At 36.3% G+C, this 19,004-nt stretch overlaps 2 protein-coding genes across 4 annotated transcripts in view; one reads left to right on the top strand and one right to left on the bottom strand.

Annotated features, from left to right (window-relative positions):
• Positions 1-58: 58 nt before the first annotated feature.
• On the top strand, positions 59-13,799 carry LOC130181723 (G-protein coupled receptor 161). The gene is made up of 3 exons (XM_056396103.1): positions 59-356; positions 11,521-11,681; positions 11,805-13,799. The coding sequence occupies exons 1-3, from the start codon at positions 194-196 to the stop codon at positions 13,122-13,124; spliced, it is 1,644 nt and encodes a 547-aa protein (XP_056252078.1). The 5' UTR covers positions 59-193; the 3' UTR covers positions 13,125-13,799.
• Positions 13,711-19,004, bottom strand: part of slc35f3b (solute carrier family 35 member F3b) — a 49,578-nt gene continuing 44,284 nt past the window's right edge. For all 3 annotated transcript variants that reach the window (XM_056396104.1, XM_056396105.1, XM_056396106.1), the window contains 4 exons: positions 17,273-17,398; positions 16,533-16,725; positions 16,303-16,392; positions 13,711-16,100 (listed from right to left, as the gene is read on the bottom strand). In XM_056396104.1, coding sequence (XP_056252079.1) covers positions 15,859-16,100; positions 16,303-16,392; positions 16,533-16,725; positions 17,273-17,398 — 651 coding nt within the window. In that variant the 3' untranslated portion in view covers positions 13,711-15,858. The remainder of the gene's footprint in view (positions 16,101-16,302; positions 16,393-16,532; positions 16,726-17,272; positions 17,399-19,004) is intronic.

The following is a 19,004-nucleotide window of genomic DNA, read 5'->3' as shown; positions in this document are numbered from 1 at the left end:
GGTTAAAATAAGGTACAGTAGGTGTTCACGCGTCCTCCTTCCTCCCCCCTTGTGAAGAGTGAAGGAGTCTGTTCACCTGGAGACCGGGTGGGGAGCAGATGGAGTAGCTACACTCGATCACGCTCATTTCTTTTTCCGTCAAGTCACGCTTGTACGTGGCTCAACATGTGAGGATAGCAGTTTTGAGAGGGACATGGAAGACCTGGATGGCTCCTGGTTGGACCCCCCGTCGCTTCTACAAGGAGCAGCGGCGGACAACGCCAGCTGGACGGGGCGAGCGGGACTCATGGTGTCCCGGCGGACACAGCTGGTCCTGGAAATCCTAATGGTGCTTATGTGTTTGGGCGCAGTGACAGGTATAATTACTTCTGCTGACCTTTTATCTATTTTCTGCAGCATCCGCAAAACTTTTCCAAATTCTTTCTCTTTTATGGTCAACCCAATGTCTCCCTTTTGTTCCTCTCCTTGTCCCAGCACCCCAATATTATCACAAATGAGATAACATCATAACGAGTTCAGTCTTAATGGTCACACAAATTAGAAAGTCTTTGTAACTATTCGTATTTCAGATCAATTTTCCTGTAATTCGGCATAAAATATTCATATCATAGGAGGGCTTTAGGCTTGTCAGCCAATAATAATTTAATAATGCTTTATAAATCAGTAGCTAATAATCCCCTAATAAGAGCAGTTTCAGGTAGCCAGGTTGTGAAAATCCCAGCCCAAAGAGTATAATCATAAGTAATGAGGACCATGATTCCTGGAGGACAGCTGATGAATTTTTAAAATGTAATTTTTCAGCGCTTTGAGTGGGACCAGAAAAATTCCGTTCATCTCTTCATCATCCTATGGTAATTGCAGAAATACCAGATTTTAATTCCTTAACAAATATATCAATATTTACGTGCATTGTATCTTGGATAGGCCTATAGGCTACAGACCCTTTGCATGTAGTGAGATCTATTTAACAAAACATGACTTCTCAATTAGGCTAATTAACAATCATGCGAGGGCATACGTTTCGTCTCAATATTGGTAGGGACGCAACAACCCCTCCACCCCTCCAAAACGAAGAGATTGTCTTTTTAATGCCGTCAACCAAACGGTTTATTAACATATAATACCTGAATTTACATTCAGGAATGCCCATACGGAAATGTAATAATGTAAATTTGTTGAATTTTCATATATGAAATATGTGTACATATGAAGTATAATCATACGTAACCTATATAAAGTATAGCCTATATATGTAAAAAGTACACAGGAAACCTGTTAGAAATTGGAACAATATCATATCTTGACATATATGTCTAACTAACAGAAATATGTATTTCAGTATGTCTGTTTACATTATAAGACATGTTACATAAAAATGCATATATTCCAAAGCCTGTCAGTATTTCCTATTGTGTTCCTGTTCCTATTATATATGTAAATATAAAAGATAGACATGTATGTTTAAATCATATAGAAACATGGAGAATTTTAATAAGCATGTTGTTTTAATGAAGTTGCATTTTACTATGGATATTTCATATATGTTAAGAACTTATATCTTCATATATCTGGAGAAGGTATATATGTCATCATAATATATCCCCTTATAGGTGACACAAATGGTAACATCACTCTTGATAAAGACACATATATGTCATATATTGTATATATATATACCTTCTCACTGTGGGGCAACGGGTTTCACCACAGTGACAACCCATTTTTTCAAGTGGATGTAGGCAAATTCTAAATCCACAAAGAGAGGTCAACCACCAGGATTTGGTCCAACAATGGTCTCAATGTGGGACAATTGGTTAACCCATTCGGAATGGAGGTAACCAATTTATTGAAGTGGATTAATGCAAAAAAAGATCAAAGTAAGGCAAAAAAAACCATCATAGTATAATAAGGCATTAAAAAGTTATAGTATAGTAAGGCATAAAAATGTCATTAAAATGTCATAGTATAGTAAGGCATAAAAAAGTAAAAAAACATCATGGTATGGTAAGGCATAAAAAACCGCATAGCATAGTAAGGCATAAAAATGTCAAAATACGTCATAGTATAGTCAGGCATTAAAACGTCATAGTATAGTAAGGCATTAAAACATCCAAAAACATCATAGTATAGTCAGGCATAAAAAAGACAAAAAAGATCATAGTATAGCAAGTCATAAAGAATTCAAAAAACGTCATAGTATCGTAGGGCATAAAAATGTCATAAAAACGTCATAGTATAGTGAGGCATAAAACGTCATAGTATAGTAAGGCATAAAAATGTCATAATATAGTGAGGCATAAAACGTCACAGTATAGTAAGGCATAAAAATGTGATAAAAACGTCATGGTATAGTAAGGCATAAAAATGTCATAAAAACATCATAGTATAGTAAGGCGTAGAAATGTCATAAAAACATCATAGTATAGTGAGGCATAAAACGTCATAGTATAGTAAGGCATAAAAATGTGATAGTATAGTAAGGTATAAAATGTCATAAAAACATCATAGTATATTAAGGCATAAAAATGTCATAAAAACGTCATAGTATAGTAAGGTATAAAATGTCATAAAAACATCATAGTATATTAAGGCATTAAAATGTCATAAAAACGGCATAGTATAGTAAGGCATAAAAATGTCATAAAAATGTCATAAAAACGGCATAGTATAGTAAGGCATAAAAATGTCATAAAAACATCATAGTATAGTAAGGCGTAGAAATGTCATAAAAATGTCATAAAAACGTCATAATATAGTGAGGCATAAAACGTCATAGTATAGTAAGGCATAAAAATGTCATAATATAGTGAGGCATAAAACGTCATAGTATAGTAAGGCATAAAAATGTGATAGTATAGTAAGGTATAAAATGTCATAAAAACATCATAGTATATTAAGGCATAAAAATGTCATAAAAACGTCATAGTATAGTAAGGCATAAAATGTCATAAAAACATCATAGTATAGTAAGGCATTAAAATGTCATAAAAATGTCATAAAAACATCATAGTATAGTAAGGCGTAGAAATGTCATAAAAACGTCATAATATAGTGAGGCATAAAACGTCATAGTATAGTAAGGCATAAAAATGTCATAATATAGTGAGGCATAAAACGTCATAGTATAGTAAGGCATAAAAATGTGATAGTATAGTAAGGTATAAAATGTCATAAAAACATCATAGTATATTAAGGCATAAAAATGTCATAAAAACGTCATAGTATAGTAAGGCATAAAATGTCATAAAAACATCATAGTATAGTAAGGCATTAAAATGTCATAAAAACGGCATAGTATAGTAAGGCATAAAAATGTCATAAAAACGTCATAGTATAGTAAGGCGTAGAAATGTCATAAAAACGTCATAGTATAGTGAGGCATAAAACGTCATAGTATAGTAAGGCATAAAAATGTCATAATATAGTGAGGCATAAAAGGTCATGAAAACATCATAGTATAGTTAGGAATAAAACGTCATAGTATGGTAAGGCATAAAAATGTCATAAAAATGTCATACTATACTAAGGCATAAAAATGTCATAAAAACGTCATAGTATAGTAAGGCATAAAAATGTCATAAAAATGTCATAGTATAGTAAGGCATAAAAATGTCATAAAAACGTCATAGTATAGTAAGGCATAAAATGTCATAAAAACATCATAGTATAGTTAGGCATAAAACGTCATAGTATAGTAAGGCATAAAAATGTCATAATATAGTGAGGCATAAAAGGTCATAGTATAGTAAGGCATAAAAATGTCATAAAAACGTCATAGTATAGTAAAGCATAAAAATGTCATAAAAACGTCATAGTATTGTAAGTCATAAAAATGTCATAAAAATGTCATAGTATAGTGAGGCATAAAACGTCATAGTATAGTAAGGCATAAAAATATCATAGTATAGTAAGGCAAAAACATGACTTCTCAATTAGGCTAATTAACAATCATGCGAGGGCATACGTTTCGTCTCAATATTGGTAGGGACGCAACAACCCCTCCACCCCTCCAAAACGAAGAGATTGTCTTTTTAATGCCGTCAACCAAACGGTTTATTAACATATAATACCTGAATTTACATTCAGGAATGCCCATACGGAAATGTAATAATGTAAATTTGTTGAATTTTCATATATGAAATATGTGTACATATGAAGTATAATCATACGTAACCTATATAAAGTATAGCCTATATATGTAAAAAGTACACAGGAAACCTGTTAGAAATTGGAACAATATCATATCTTGACATATATGTCTAACTAACAGAAATATGTATTTCAGTATGTCTGTTTACATTATAAGACATGTTACATAAAAATGCATATATTCCAAAGCCTGTCAGTATTTCCTATTGTGTTCCTGTTCCTATTATATATGTAAATATAAAAGATAGACATGTATGTTTAAATCATATAGAAACATGGAGAATTTTAATAAGCATGTTGTTTTAATGAAGTTGCATTTTACTATGGATATTTCATATATGTTAAGAACTTATATCTTCATATATCTGGAGAAGGTATATATGTCATCATAATATATCCCCTTATAGGTGACACAAATGGTAACATCACTCTTGATAAAGACACATATATGTCATATATTGTATATATATATACCTTCTCACTGTGGGGCAACGGGTTTCACCACAGTGACAACCCATTTTTTCAAGTGGATGTAGGCAAATTCTAAATCCACAAAGAGAGGTCAACCACCAGGATTTGGTCCAACAATGGTCTCAATGTGGGACAATTGGTTAACCCATTCGGAATGGAGGTAACCAATTTATTGAAGTGGATTAATGCAAAAAAAGATCAAAGTAAGGCAAAAAAAACCATCATAGTATAATAAGGCATTAAAAAGTTATAGTATAGTAAGGCATAAAAATGTCATTAAAATGTCATAGTATAGTAAGGCATAAAAAAGTAAAAAAACATCATGGTATGGTAAGGCATAAAAAACCGCATAGCATAGTAAGGCATAAAAATGTCAAAATACGTCATAGTATAGTAAGGCATTAAAACGTCATAGTATAGTAAGGCATTAAAACATCCAAAAACATCATAGTATAGTCAGGCATAAAAAAGACAAAAAAGATCATAGTATAGCAAGTCATAAAGAATTCAAAAAACGTCATAGTATCGTAGGGCATAAAAATGTCATAAAAACGTCATAGTATAGTGAGGCATAAAACGTCATAGTATAGTAAGGCATAAAAATGTCATAATATAGTGAGGCATAAAACGTCATAGTATAGTAAGGCATAAAAATGTGATAGTATAGTAAGGTATAAAATGTCATAAAAACATCATAGTATATTAAGGCATAAAAATGTCATAAAAACGTCATAGTATAGTAAGGCATAAAAATGTCATAAAAACATCATAGTATAGTAAGGCATTAAAATGTCATAAAAACGGCATAGTATAGTAAGGCATAAAAATGTCATAAAAACGTCATAGTATAGTAAGGCATAAAAATGTCATAAAAACATCATAGTATAGTAAGGCGTAGAAATGTCATAAAAACGTCATAGTATAGTGAGGCATAAAACGTCATAGTATAGTAAGGCATAAAAATGTCATAATATAGTGAGGCATAAAACGTCATAGTATAGTAAGGCATAAAAATGTGATAGTATAGTAAGGTATAAAATGTCATAAAAACATCATAGTATATTAAGGCATAAAAATGTCATAAAAACGTCATAGTATAGTAAGGCATAAAATGTCATAAAAACATCATAGTATAGTAAGGCATTAAAATGTCATAAAAACGGCATAGTATAGTAAGGCGTAGAAATGTCATAAAAACGTCATAGTATAGTGAGGCATAAAACGTCATAGTATAGTAAGGCATAAAAATGTCATAATATAGTGAGGCATAAAACGTCATAGTATAGTAAGGCATAAAAATGTGATAGTATAGTAAGGTATAAAATGTCATAAAAACATCATAGTATATTAAGGCATAAAAATGTCATAAAAACGTCATAGTATAGTAAGGCATAAAATGTCATAAAAACATCATAGTATAGTAAGGCATTAAAATGTCATAAAAACGGCATAGTATAGTAAGGCATAAAAATGTCATAAAAACGTCATAGTATAGTAAGGCGTAGAAATGTCATAAAAACGTCATAGTATAGTGAGGCATAAAACGTCATAGTATAGTAAGGCATAAAAATGTCATAATATAGTGAGGCATAAAAGGTCATGAAAACATCATAGTATAGTTAGGAATAAAACGTCATAGTATGGTAAGGCATAAAATGTCATAAAAATGTCATACTATAGTAAGGCATAAAAATGTCATAAAAACGTCATACTATAGTAAGGCATAAAAATGTCATAAAAACGTCATAGTATAGTAAGGCATAAAATGTCATAAAAATGTCATAGTATAGTAAGGCATAAAAATGTCATAAAAACGTCATAGTATAGTAAGGCATAAAATGTCATAAAAACATCATAGTATAGTTAGGCATAAAACGTCATAGTATAGTAAGGCATAAAAATGTCATAATATAGTGAGGCATAAAAGGTCATAGTATAGTAAGGCATAAAAATGTCATAAAAACGTCATAGTATAGTAAGGCATAAAAATGTCATAAAAACGTCATAGTATAGTGAGGCATAAAACGTCATAGTATAGTAAGGCATAAAAATATCATAGTATAGTAAGGCATAAAAATGTCATAAAAAGGGCATAGTATAGTAAGGCATAAAAATGTCATAAAAACATCATAGTATAGTAAGGCATAAAAATGTCATAAAAACATCATAGTATAGTAAGGCGTAGAAATGTCATAAAAACGTCATAGTATAGTGAGGCATAAAACGTCATAGTATAGTAAGGCATAAAAATGTCATAATATAGTGAGGCATAAAACGTCATAGTATAGTAAGGCATAAAAATGTCATAGTATAGAAAGGTATAAAATTTCATAAAAACATCATAGTATATTAAGGCATAAAAATGTCATAAAAACGTCATAGTATAGTAAGGCATAAAATGTCATAAAAACATCATAGTATAGTAAGGCATTAAAATGTCATAAAAACGGCATAGTATAGTAAGGCATAAAAATGTCATAAAAACGTCATAGTATAGTAAGGCATAAAAATGTCATAAAAACATCATAGTATAGTAAGGCGTAGAAATGTCATAAAAACGTCATGGTATAGTAAGGCATAAAAATGTCATAATATAGTGAGGCATAAAAGGTCATGAAAACATCATAGTATAGTTAGGCATAAAACGTCATAGTATAGTAAGGCATAAAAATGTCATAAAAACATCATAGTATAGTAAGGCATTGAAATGTCATAAAAACGGCATAGTATAGTAAGGCATAAAAATGTCATAAAAATGTCATAGTATAGTAAGGCATAAAAATGTCATAAAAATGTCATAGTATAGTAAGGCATAAAAATGTCATAAAAACGTCATAGTATAGTAAGGCATAAAATGTCATAAAAACATCATAGTATAGTTAGGCATAAAACGTCATAGTATAGTAAGGCATAAAAATGTCATAGTATAGTAAGGTATAAAATGTCATAAAAACATCATAGTATATTAAGGCATAAAAATGTCATAAAAACGTCATAGTATAGTAAGGCATAAAATCTCATAAAAACATCATAGTATAGTAAGGCATTAAAATGTCATAAAAACGGCATAGTATAGTAAGGCATAAAAATGTCATAAAAACGTCATAGTATAGTAAGGCATAAAAATGTCATAAAAACATCATAGTATAGTAAGGCGTAGAAATGTCATAAAAACGTCATAGTATAGTGAGGCATAAAACGTCATAGTATAGTAAGGCATAAAAATGTCATACTATAGTAAGGCATAAAAATGTCATAAAAACGTCATACTATAGTAAGGCATAAAAATGTCATAAAAACGTCATAGTATAGTAAGGCATAAAAATGTCATAAAAATGTCATAGTATAGTAAGGCATAAAAATGTCATAAAAACGTCATAGTATAGTAAGGCATAAAATGTCATAAAAAGGGCATAGTATAGTAAGGCATAAAAATGTCATAAAAACATCATAGTATAGTAAGGCATAAAAATGTCATAAAAACATCATAGTATAGTAAGGCGTAGAAATGTCATAAAAATGTCATAAAAACGTCATAGTATAGTGAGGCATAAAACGTCATAGTATAGTGAGGCATAAAACGTCATAGTATAGTAAGGCATAAAAATGTCATAGTATAGTAAGGTATAAAATGTCATAAAAACATCATAGTATATTAAGGCATAAAAATGTCATAAAAACGTCATAGTATAGTAAGGCATAAAATGTCATAAAAACATCATAGTATAGTAAGGCATTAAAATGTCATAAAAACGGCATAGTATAGTAAGGCATAAAAATGTCATAAAAACGTCATAGTATAGTAAGGCATAAAAATGTCATAAAAACATCATAGTATAGTAAGGCGTAGAAATGTCATAAAAACGTCATGGTATAGTGAGGCATAAAACGTCATAGTATAGTAAGGCATAAAAATGTCATAATATAGTGAGGCATAAAAGGTCATGAAAACATCATAATATAGTGAGGCATAAAAGGTCATAGTATAGTAAGGCATAAAAATGTCATAAAAACGTCATAGTATAGTAAAGCATAAAAATGTCATAAAAACGTCATAGTATTGTAAGTCATAAAAATGTCATAAAAATGTCATAGTATAGTGAGGCATAAAACGTCATAGTATAGTAAGGCATAAAAATGTCATAGTATAGTAAGGCATAAAAATGTCATAAAAACGTCATAGTATAGTAAGGCATTAAAATGTCATAAAAATGTCATAGTATAGTGAGGCATAAAACGTCATAGTATAGTAAGGCATAAAAATGTCATAGTATAGTAAGGCATAAAAATATCATAATATAGTGGCGCATAAAACTTCATAGTATAGTAAGGCATAAAAATGTCATAAAAACATCATAGTATAGTAAGGTGTAGAAATGTCATAAAAACGTCATAGTATAGTGAGGCATAAAACGTCATACTATAGTAAGGCATAAAAATGTCATAAAAACGTCATAGTATAGTAAGGCATAAAAATGTCATAAAAACATCATAGTATAGTAAGGCATAAAAATGTCATAAAAACGTCATAGTATAGTAAGGCATAAAATGTCATAAAAACATCATAGTATAGTAAGGCATTAAAATGTCATAAAAATGGCATAGTATAGTAAGGCATAAAAATGTCATAAAAACGTCATAGTATAGTAAGGCATAAAAATGTCATAAAAACATCATAGTATAGTAAGGCGTAGAAATGTCATAAAAACGTCATGGTATAGTGAGGCATAAAACGTCATAGTATAGTAAGGCATAAAAATGTCATAATATAGTGAGGCATAAAAGGTCATGAAAACATCATAGTATAGTTAGGCATAAAACGTCATAGTATAGTAAGGCATAAAAATGTCATAAAAATGTCATAAAAACGTCATAGTATAGTAAGGCATAAAAATGTCATAAAAATGTCATAGTATAGTAAGGCATAAAAATGTCATAAAAACGTCATAGTATAGTAAGGCATAAAATGTCATAAAAACATCATAGTATAGTTAGGCATAAAACGTCATAGTATAGTAAGGCATAAAAATGTCATAAAAATGTCATAGTATAGTAAGGCATAAAACATCATGATATAGTAAGGCATAAAAATGTCATAAAAAAGTCATAGTATAGTGAGGCATAAAACGTCATAGTATAGTAAGGCATAAAAATGTCATAATATAGTGAGGCATAAAAGGTCATAGTATAGTAAGGCATAAAAATGTCATAAAAACGTCATAGTATAGTAAAGCATAAAAATGTCATAAAAACGTCATAGTATTGTAAGTCATAAAAATGTCATAAAAATGTCATAGTATAGTGAGGCATAAAACGTCATAGTATAGTAAGGCATAAAAATGTCATAGTATAGTAAGGCATAAAAATATCATAATATAGTGGCGCATAAAACTTCATAGTATAGTAAGGCATAAAAATGTCATAAAAACATCATAGTATAGTAAGGTGTAGAAATGTCATAAAAACGTCATAGTATAGTGAGGCATAAAACGTCATACTATAGTAAGGCATAAAAATGTCATAAAAACGTCATAGTATAGTAAGGCATAAAAATGTCATAAAAACGTCATAGTATAGTAAGGCATAAAAATGTCATACAAAAGGTCATAGTATAGTAAGGCATAAAATGTCATAAAAACATCATAGTATAGTTAGGCATAAAACGTCATAGTATAGTAAGGCATAAATATGTCATAAAAATGTCATAGTATAGTAAGGCATAAAACATCATAATATAGTAAGGCATAAAAATGTCATAAAAACGTCATAGTATAGTAAGGCATAAAAATGTCATAAAAATGTCATAGTATAGTAAGGCATAAAACATCATAATATAGTAAGGCATAAAAATGTCATAAAAACGTCATAGTGTAGTCAGGCATAAAAATGTCATAAAAACGTCATAGTATAGTAAGGCATAAAAATGTCATAAAAACGTCATAGTATAGTAAGGCATAAAAATGTCATAAAACGTGATCGTATAGTGAGGCATTAAAATGTCAAAAAACGTCATAGTGTAGTAAGGCATAAAAATGTCATAAAACGTCATGGTATAGTCAGGAAAATAAAAAATTGCTCCCTCACTGAGATTTGAATCAACAACCTTCTTGATGTGGGGTGACAGGGTTAACCCCTCTGTCATGATGACACCCAGTCTTATAAACTGGAATAAGGCAAAAAAAAGATCAAAGTAAGGCATAAAAATGTGATAGTATAGTAAGGCATAATTATGTCATAGTATAGTAAGTTCTAGTATTCACTGTGACATTTAAAGGGATGTTTTAAACTCATTCTTTGATATATCCACCATTTTGTGTTTATTCCTGCTAGCAACCTGACTGCTAGTCTACAGAACACAGAAGACAGGGTTAACTTGCTAGTTAACAGTAGCTAACATGGTTAAATGACATTCATTGAAATTTTCCTGGTGACGTCAGGTACCAAAGTGACATTCTCACATGACGTGAGCCCTCAGATAGCCCCCGCCCTTTCAGTCAATCAAATGCTAGCTTGCCTAAATCGGTTGTCTTGGAGTCGTAGCCTCTTGGAGGGCACATTTGAATATTGGTAGGGACAATTCTGTCCTTCCAAAATATTGGTAAGGACATGTCCCTACCATCCATATGCAAACCTACGCCCTTGCAATCATGGGATCAGCATTCTGCAGTGCTGTGTATTATAATATCAGAATCTCAGTTTTTTTTTTTGGTTGTCTACAATTTAGATAAAATACAGATTGTCTACAATTTTCCAAACTCAGTTATTAAGTAACAGGTTTACTGCTGAGTGGATGTTTGTCTCTGTTGTGTTACAGATGAAAAGATGGTCTAGAATACAACCTGTCTGACCTCTGTTTCATTGTGTGTGTCTGTGTTTGTGTTTTGTTGTATTTATGTGTAGGTAATATTCTTGTCATTATTATTGTGGCTGCCACCAAGACTTTCCACTCTGTGACGTCAGTGCTGGTCATGAATCTGGCCATCAGCGACCTCCTGGTAGGCGTCGGAGTCATGCCTTTTGTTGCCCTGTCCATCATGAACCGTGGATGGGTGGACTGTACTGTACGTCACCTCTGTCCAGTTCTATAAAACACTTAATACTTATAAAACATCTCAGCTTTAGTGTCTGACATGAACTAATGCTGACTTCTTTTGTTATAACACCTATTTTCCTCTGTCTGGCAGGATCTCTGTTTGTACGTGGGCTACACCTCCTCTGTGTATTGCACAGCTTCCGTACTGACACTAGCTGCTATTGCTCTTGACCGCTACCACTCCATCATGGACTGCCTGCGCTACAGCTCCCGCTGCACCCTGTGGAGGACCTGTGCTGTAGTCCTGTGGATCTGGCTGCAGGCTCTGGTCACCAGTTGCCCTCCCCTGCTGGGCTGGAGCTCTGTCAGTTATGTGGTTCCCATGTACAGCTGTGCAGTCAACTGGGCCAGCAGTCCCAGCTACACAGCTTTCATGGCTGCCCTCTGCTACCTCATACCTGCAGTGGTCATCCTCTTCTGCTACGTGAACATAGTCAAGGTGGCGCGCAGCCACGCAAGGAGGATCCATACATTGGAGGACTCTGTCCAGCGAAGCAGGAATCCAGGCTCTGCCTTCGGTCCTGGTGTTTCACCGCACCAGCACTGTGGGACACTCCACAGCCCCTCGAGACTGATCTATCATGTAAGTGGACAGTTTGTCCCCGAGGTCAGTGGAGAAGGAGGAAATAATATAAGCCCTGCTCTCCCTAATTCTGCCACAGAGCAGAGTATCCCTACAGCCAGACGTCTGTTCTCCTTCCTGGCTCAGGGCACCTCCCAGCCACCCCTGCAGAACTCCCAGCAGCACCATCACCACCATGGAGTGGTTCGTCTCTTCCTGGTCATCTCAGCCTTCTTCTTCTGCTGGACACCTTACATTGGTGTGGCGCTGGTTCAGGCCACAGAAACTGCAATTTCAGGCCAATCCAACCTCGTCCCACCCTTTGCCGTTACCTTTTCATACTGGCTGGTGTTGCTGAACTCTGACATCAATCCTCTATTGTACGCTCTGCTTAGCAAGCGTTTCCAGGGTGCTCTTCAGGGACTGAGGCAAAAGATAAGAGCTCGGCTGGGGAGTGTGGGGGGCAGGGGAGGTGAGGTCAGGGCCGAGGGAGACGAATGCAAGAACAGCGACCCTTGTACTCTAAACACCCCCCATCCAGGTGCACCTTCCAGCTCTGAGAGTTCAACTTGTGATGACTCCAAGTATTCCCCGTCCATTTTTACTGTTAGCACCGAAACACTCAAAAGTCATTCTGAGGAGCATCTATGCAAAGTGTGTCACCCTGACAATACCTCCACATCCTGTGTGTGGCCAGACGCTGGTGCTGACAGGAGGGTGGACTGCTTGCAGGTTCCCTCTCGCCCACAGGAGGGCAGCAGACTACCTTTCTCTGCTCTAACCCAGGAGCGTCAGGCCACTTTCTTCTACGGCCAGATAACAGTGAGAGTAGAGCATGATGTCTGTTAATTGTACTTCTGCAGATGTTATCTGAATTAGTTATTTTCATTATTGATTATTGACTTTCTTAATTAACTGATTAAAAATTTGGTCCATAAAATGACAGAAAATTGCCCATCAGAATACCCTAAAGTCAAAGTTGGCATATTATTATTGCTTGTTTTATCTGACCAACAAAAATCCAAAGATATTTAATTTAAAACCAGCAAATGGTCACACATGGATTCAGTCATATTTTTGCTTAAGAAAAATGCTGAAATGGTTAATCAACTAATTGAAATGATTGTTTTCATAATCAATTAATATGCTAATTATTTTTCACAATTTCCCAGATGCTGAACGTGGCATATTCAAATGTCTTGTTCTGTCTGACCAACACTTCAAAACCCCCCTATATTCATTTTACTATAAGCAAATCCTCACATTTGACAAGCTGAGACCAGCAAACCTTGGCATATTTGCTTGAAACGATTAAAAGAATGCTGCAGATTAATTTTATATTGTTCAATTAAGTTGCTGGAGGCCATTATGTGGTGATCAGTAATTGCGAAGCACAGAACTACAACACAGGAGATAATAAACCTGGACAAGAGGATGTATTGAAAAGAAATCTTTTATATAGTACATGTGATTACACTTGAAGACACCCAACAGTAGATCTAATAAACCCATCATTTATTCACACTCTAAATATTTCTTCCTCAAATGTGATAATCATATGTTGCATCTCAGTGTAAAAATCTTCATTCCTTACAAAGGTTTACATTTATGTCTAGCAATAATTCCAGAGGAATACAATATTATTATTTATTGTCATAGAGAATGACAATGGGAAACAGTGCTATTGTACTCTATTGCAAAACAAAGAAAAGGCAGTGAAGTGGACTTGTCAGCTGTATCTGCTCATACAGTATGTGCATGCTCGTCCTGTAGGTATCACTCACCGTTTCTCAAGGTTAGTGGGCAACCCAATGCAAAAATATAAAAAAGTCCAGTGCGATGCGTCAAGAGTTTCTTTAAAAAAAAAAAGAAAAAAAAAAAAATGCAACTCGGTCAGATGAGTACAAGAAGGATAGTATTAAAGAGTCTCTCTGCAGCAGTCTGTGGTGGCACTGTAAGAAAACAGATAGCACATAGCGAGCATGTGTGGTCGAGTGATGTTCATACATTCACAACAAGGCAAGAGTTTCCACCAGTCGCTTTACAAGGCGTGCGCCTCACTTGCTCCCAGGTTCATCTCAGGTTGTTAACTTGCCTCAGGAAATGTGATCAATGAAAACAGATACAGTGAGACTCGGACAAAGAGCGGGGGTTGGACAAATGCGAGCCATTCTTCATGTGTCAACACGCCCTCTCCTCACGCCACAGTGAGACAGTGAGTTTTCATCTGCCGTCTTGTTATTTTCTTCAGGAATGAAACAATATAAACTGAGAGCTGTCCCAAATTAGCTTGTGTGCACATGAGTGTAGAGAGTTAAATGTGATAGGATTTCGAAGGGAGGCTCAGTGATAGCTATGACTGATGTTCCGAGTTATTAAAGGGGTAGTTCCAAGATTTCATGTCTTATTATGAGCTGTTGGTGCTTTAGTCCATCCAATGGTTGGGATACCTGAAGCATTAACTGTGAGTTTAATATCATTTGTATGACAGTACATTTAATACACGTATTTACCTGCTGCCGGTGTCTCAGCAGCAGGAAATGGGAGGCATATGCTTTATGGATGGACTGACAGCACTCACTCTTTTTTGACAAACAAATCTCAACCATATCATGCGCTGAGAGCGTTTGCAATATAGATACTGGTTTTAAATCTCTCGTGACTAAACCGTGGGCCTGAGCAATGGGTGTCAGCATTGACAGAGCGGGAGTTGAACCCCAGGAAAGCACATAACCACAGGTGGCCAATCAGTGCGGTCGAAAAGGACCTGACCGCTTCTCTCAGAGTGAGGCGTTGTGAAAGCTTCTTCTGCTCAGATTGATCCTCAGACGTCCAGACAGGTCCCTTCACGCCAGATGAGGCCATCGGGTCCACAGCTCAAGGACATCCAAGGTGTGAAATACAGCTATGTACAGTGCACGAAAGGCAGGTATTTGTCATAAGTTTACACCTGAGGGATCCCACTGTGGGCCTCCCTTTTTGTTTTCAGGCATTCAGCATTTTTAGGCATTCTTCTTTGGATCTTAAATGTGTGTAAATGTGTATATGTTAAAGCCAGCAAGACCACAAGGTGTCAGGCCTTCCTCGAAAAAATGTCCGTCTGTCTTCTCAGAGCTGAAAAATATCAGCCGAGTTGGCAAGTCGCCCCAGGCGCAAGGATGTAGTGAACCAGTGGAATGATTAAGAGGTACAGCAAAATTAATACATGACTCAATCAGTAATAACTGATCATTTTTTGGGTAAGAGGGATTACAACTGAGATGAGTCCATACACCAACTCGAATAACTTCTGAGCGGAGTGGACGCCAAAACGAATGACACGCAATCTATCTCCCCTCTTGGCTGAAATGTTACTGATCAGAGCGCAGTCCAAAATACTTTTTTCTCACCCAGGGAGCTGTGTGTAAGAGAGGGTAGGGCACCAGGCAGGTCAAATGTCCCAACATTGAGGTGTTAATGTGTCTAACTCCCTGTGTCTGTATGTGTGTGTGTGTGTGTGTGTGTGTGTGTGTGTGTGTGTGTGTGTGTGTGTGTGTGTGTGTGTGTGTGTGTGTGTGTGTTAGTATGGTTATATTTCATGGAGTCAGTGTGCAAATGTTGACATGGAGGTCCTGGCTCTCCCTCTCCAGTTGAGCCCCGTGGTGGCGCCCGCCTCTCCGTTGCCCTCTGCCGGCTCGTCACGTTTGCGCAGCCTGGTGCTGAGCTGGATAATACACTGGTCCCAGTCCTCCGGTAACAGCAGCATGAGGAAGCCCAGGCAAATGATGAACACAGCGATGAGGCGCACTGTGTTGAAATGAATTTCACATGTGTAGAGGTCCACCACTGTGAAATTAAGAGGACGCATTAGTCTGAGGAATTTGTAAATATTGTAATTACCACACAAGAATTTATGGGATTAATGTCAACAATCAATATACAAAGAGGACTGTAAATCATGCCGCAAATATTGATTTCAATTACACCAAATATTAAATGGTGACTGGATCTAAGAAGTTAGGTCTGAGAGGAAAGCCAAGAGACTTACTGGCATTTACAGGAACACTTAGGACGATGCCAAGTGAGATTAATGTCGGGTATGTTATCGCAATGCCAAAGTTCACCAGGACGTTGAAAGCTGTAAGAAAGCGCAGGATCAGAGCAGAAGTAAACCTGCACAATGACGGTGTCATACCGCAAACTGATATTCATGGGTTACCTAATCATTACAGTATCAGGTGTATGCACTATATTGCTTCATATGGCGTCTTTTCATACCAAAAAGCAGGCCTGCAACCCCACAGAGGTAGGCCCAGGGGATGTCTGCAGGTGAGCCAATGTACTCCACGTGTGTAAAATACAAGATGACCGGCACAAAGCTGATGAAAACAAAGTTGGCACTTCCAACTATGCTGAGAAAGAGTGCAGCCTCTCCAAATTTGGCACTGCCTAGGACCATCTTGAAGAGCACCTGAGGATGGAGAAGGACAGCGGGAGTCATGAATGCACAGAATCTGCCCCCTTAAGGAGCAGGACGGGTACTGCAGAGGGGCGCACCTGCCAAGTACCCGCCACGTCTCTGCCACCGCTGCTGTCTGTTTATCACATTAGGCAGCAGGGTAGAGGAGACCAGAGCCCCATCAAAATATAGCTATCTGTCCCGTAAGCTCCTTGATCAGGACATCACAGCCTGAGGCCAGCAACCAAACACAAACACACACACACACACACACACACACACACACACACACACACACACACACACACACACACACACACACACACACACATATCACATGCTCAGCTGAGTCTTTCATTTCATAATCTCCTCCTGTCTTCTGCCACCTGGTTACATAAGTAGAAGGAAGCTAGTCCAGGATTTCTTACATAAGACAAGACTAATCATACATATGTTTAGCTATTTTTTTTTTTTTTTTTTTTACATTTTTTGCTTGTGGTTTATGGAGGTACACAACAGTAGTTTAGTTTTTTCCAATCAATCCAATGCAAACAAATACCTTGTAGAGCGCCGACATCGAAGCCGAGGCCACGACCAAAGTGATGCCGATGACTGAGTGGCTGTGGAAACCATCGGCATAGGTCATCATTACAATGCCTGCTATGGCCAAGATAGCAGCTACTATCTGTAGGGACAGAGAGAGAGAGAGGGAGAGAGAGAGGGAGGAGGAACATCAGTGAAAGACGGATGGACGACACGCTGCTCACAGTGTGGTGATAAAAACGCCGGAGCTGTTACTGCTGTGTAGGGACACAGCAGGCGCACATGGTCTCCACTTTGTTATTCACTGCAGAAAATCACAAGCCTCACAGGACAAGGCTTGTTGTGGTATAATTAATATGTGGGGTTTATTTTATAGTCTGCAGACTGCTCCAGTCGCGACAGCAGGGCCGGTGTTGTTTTCACCTTGCAAGTCAGTGTGTGTGTGTGTGTGTGTGTGTATCATCATGGTAAAATATGGTTCTGGACACAACTAATGTAGCAGGAACTACCACAGAGGCAGATTTGAGTAAAGGCTGGCATTGCAGCCTGGCTCTACAGGCTAGAATGAGCCTGTTTAACACACACACACACACACACACACACACACACACACACACACACACACACACACACACACACACACACACACACACACACACACACACACACACACACACACACACACACACACACACACACACACACACACACACTCACAGGTCCATATGTTTGAGGCCATATCTAATGGCAGGTGGTACTTGAAAGACTCAATATTTCATAATTCGCTCTCTCTAACATCCCCTGCAGTCAAGGCCTCACAGTTCGTCAATTCACTGTGCAGTCACACCTTTAATTAGCTGTCAATTAGTGCAGAATGAATCAACTCTTTGCCTGCTTAAGCAATGCCACCAGGCAACTCCCATACACGGGCCATTGTGTAAGCAGCATGTGAGAACCCCAGCTAGCAAACTCGTTTTGGATCACGAGTGCAACTTCATCATCATATTGACACGCCGTGTTCAGGGACCTGTGTGTGTGTGTTTGTGTGTGTGTGGAGGAGGAGAATGAAGTCACGCACTTTGTGGCAATGCTACATAATTGTCTTGAGTCATATGTTGATATTTTATCCATGAGGATCGTTTTTATGTGCAAAACAAGTACATGCAAGACATTAGTCCACTTAACCCATTTCCTAGTTTTAGCCTCCTGTCACATTCCCAAAAACTTGTATGTGTGCATGCACACAAATACTTTAGAAACACACCGTGACCTTTAAATGTTTCTAATATTCTAATATTGTTTTCAACTTGTGAGTCTATGTGTGTGTGTGTGTGGGTGTGTGTGTGTGCAAATGTAGTACTGGAGACACCTACTGTTGCAGGAACTACCACAGTGGTTTTGAGTGCTTTGGCAGGTGTTTATATCTGTGTGGACAGATTTTGTCAGCGTGATATTGATATTGAGTTTGAAGATGGGCGTCGTCCAAACCCTTGAATACTGAGGACTCATGTAGAGTGCTCATGAGTCGGAACATCAACATATTGACAGGTGTCACGGCCGGTGAAGATGGCCTCTAATTTGGTACTTACATAATGTAATGTATATTCTGTATTTACACTTTCTTGTATGCAGGAAAACACAAACACATAAATGAAAGCTGTTCTCAGATTCACACAGTAAGTGCTTCCAACATAGGACAACTAGCTTCTACAGTGTTGGCTTGATTGTCTGACATTGATTTCTGTTGC

The sequence above is a fragment of the Seriola aureovittata genome, chromosome 14 (genome assembly GCF_021018895.1).
Source record: "Seriola aureovittata isolate HTS-2021-v1 ecotype China chromosome 14, ASM2101889v1, whole genome shotgun sequence".
In the NCBI taxonomy this organism is placed as follows: Eukaryota; Metazoa; Chordata; class Actinopteri; order Carangiformes; family Carangidae; genus Seriola; species Seriola aureovittata.
This window is presented reverse-complemented; position numbering and strand designations above follow the sequence as displayed.